At 37.4% G+C, this 1,223-nt stretch overlaps 1 protein-coding gene across 1 annotated transcript; it reads right to left on the bottom strand.

The window, feature by feature from the left end:
* Window positions 1–529: 529 nt before the first annotated feature.
* On the bottom strand, window positions 530–1,165 carry EMWEY_00050140 (hypothetical protein, conserved; the record flags this gene model as incomplete). Its single annotated transcript, XM_013479556.1, has 1 exon — window positions 530–1,165. One exon carries the CDS (start codon window positions 1,163–1,165, stop codon window positions 530–532), a length of 636 nt encoding a protein of 211 aa, XP_013335010.1.
* Window positions 1,166–1,223: the final 58 nt, after the last annotated feature.

The raw sequence follows: 1,223 nt of genomic DNA, 5'->3' as shown, positions 1-1,223 counted from the left end.
AATAAATAAATAAATAAATAACTAAATAAATAAACAAATAAATAAATAAATAAATACCTTAAATATATATTTATCTTGTATAGATTTAAATCTACCTGCAAAGATAGCAAAGAAATCAGGAGACTTGGGGTGTATATCCAGGTATATAGTATAATAATATAATTGTCTCCTTTTTTTTTTTTTATTTATTTTTTTTTTATTTAATAAATAATATAATATATTTCTTCTTTCTTTTATTAATTTATTACTTAATAAATAATATAATTGTCCCTCTTCTTTCTTCTCTCCGTTACTTAATAACACCGGATACTTATATGCATCTCCTTCTAATCTAACCTATATACAAGCAGCAGCAGCAGCAGCAGCAGCAGCAGCAGCAGCAGCAGCAGATGCAGCAGATGCAGCAGTAGGTGTAGGAAAAGAGACAGAAAAGGAGACAAAAAAGGAGACAAAAAAAAGGAGACAAAAAAAGGAGACAGCAATATATATCTGTATAAGAGTCTATATATATCAACTAATGTGTCTCCTTTTACTGCATTTCTTGCTGCTGCTGCTGCTGCTGCTGCTGCTGCTGCTGCTGCTGCTGGATAAATACCTTAAATGTAGTAAGTACATCAGGTCTATCAATAAAAAAGGAGACTCTTTTTATGCCTGCAGGTTCGCATTGAGTAAGAAGGATACCATTAGATATAAATAGTCCCCTCTTGCTCCTGTTCTTATTGGGGTGTATATGCACCTCTAGCTGCAGCACAAAGGAGACACCTCCTGCTGCAGGTAATAAACCACTAGGTATTAATAAACTACCATCATCTAATAATTTATAACCTAACTCCTGTTGCTGCTGCTGCTGCTGCTGCTGCTGCTGCTGTTGCTGTTGCTGCTGCTGCTGGTGTTGCTGTTGCTGTTGTTGTTCCTGTTGTTGCTTCTGTTGTTGCTGTCCCTCCTCCCCCTCCTGCTTCTGTTGTTGCTGTGGTCCCTCCTGCTGCTGTTGCTGTTGCTGCTGTCCCTCCTGCTGCTGCTGCTGTTGCTGCTGTCCCTCCTGCTGCTGCTGCTGCTGCTGCTGCTGCTGCTGCAGTACTTGACCATTAAGTATAACTTGTTGTAGATGTAATTGTTCACCATCAAGCAACAAATCAACAGGAGATGAATTTAATGATCGATGCATTACAAGTCGTGAATATACCTAAGAAAAAAAAAAAAGGAGACACTTTTTTTTTTTTTTT

The sequence above is a fragment of the Eimeria maxima genome, genomic scaffold (assembly GCF_000499605.1).
Source record: "Eimeria maxima Weybridge genomic scaffold, Emw_scaff1218, whole genome shotgun sequence".
Taxonomy (NCBI): Eukaryota; Apicomplexa; class Conoidasida; order Eucoccidiorida; family Eimeriidae; genus Eimeria; species Eimeria maxima.
This window is presented reverse-complemented; position numbering and strand designations above follow the sequence as displayed.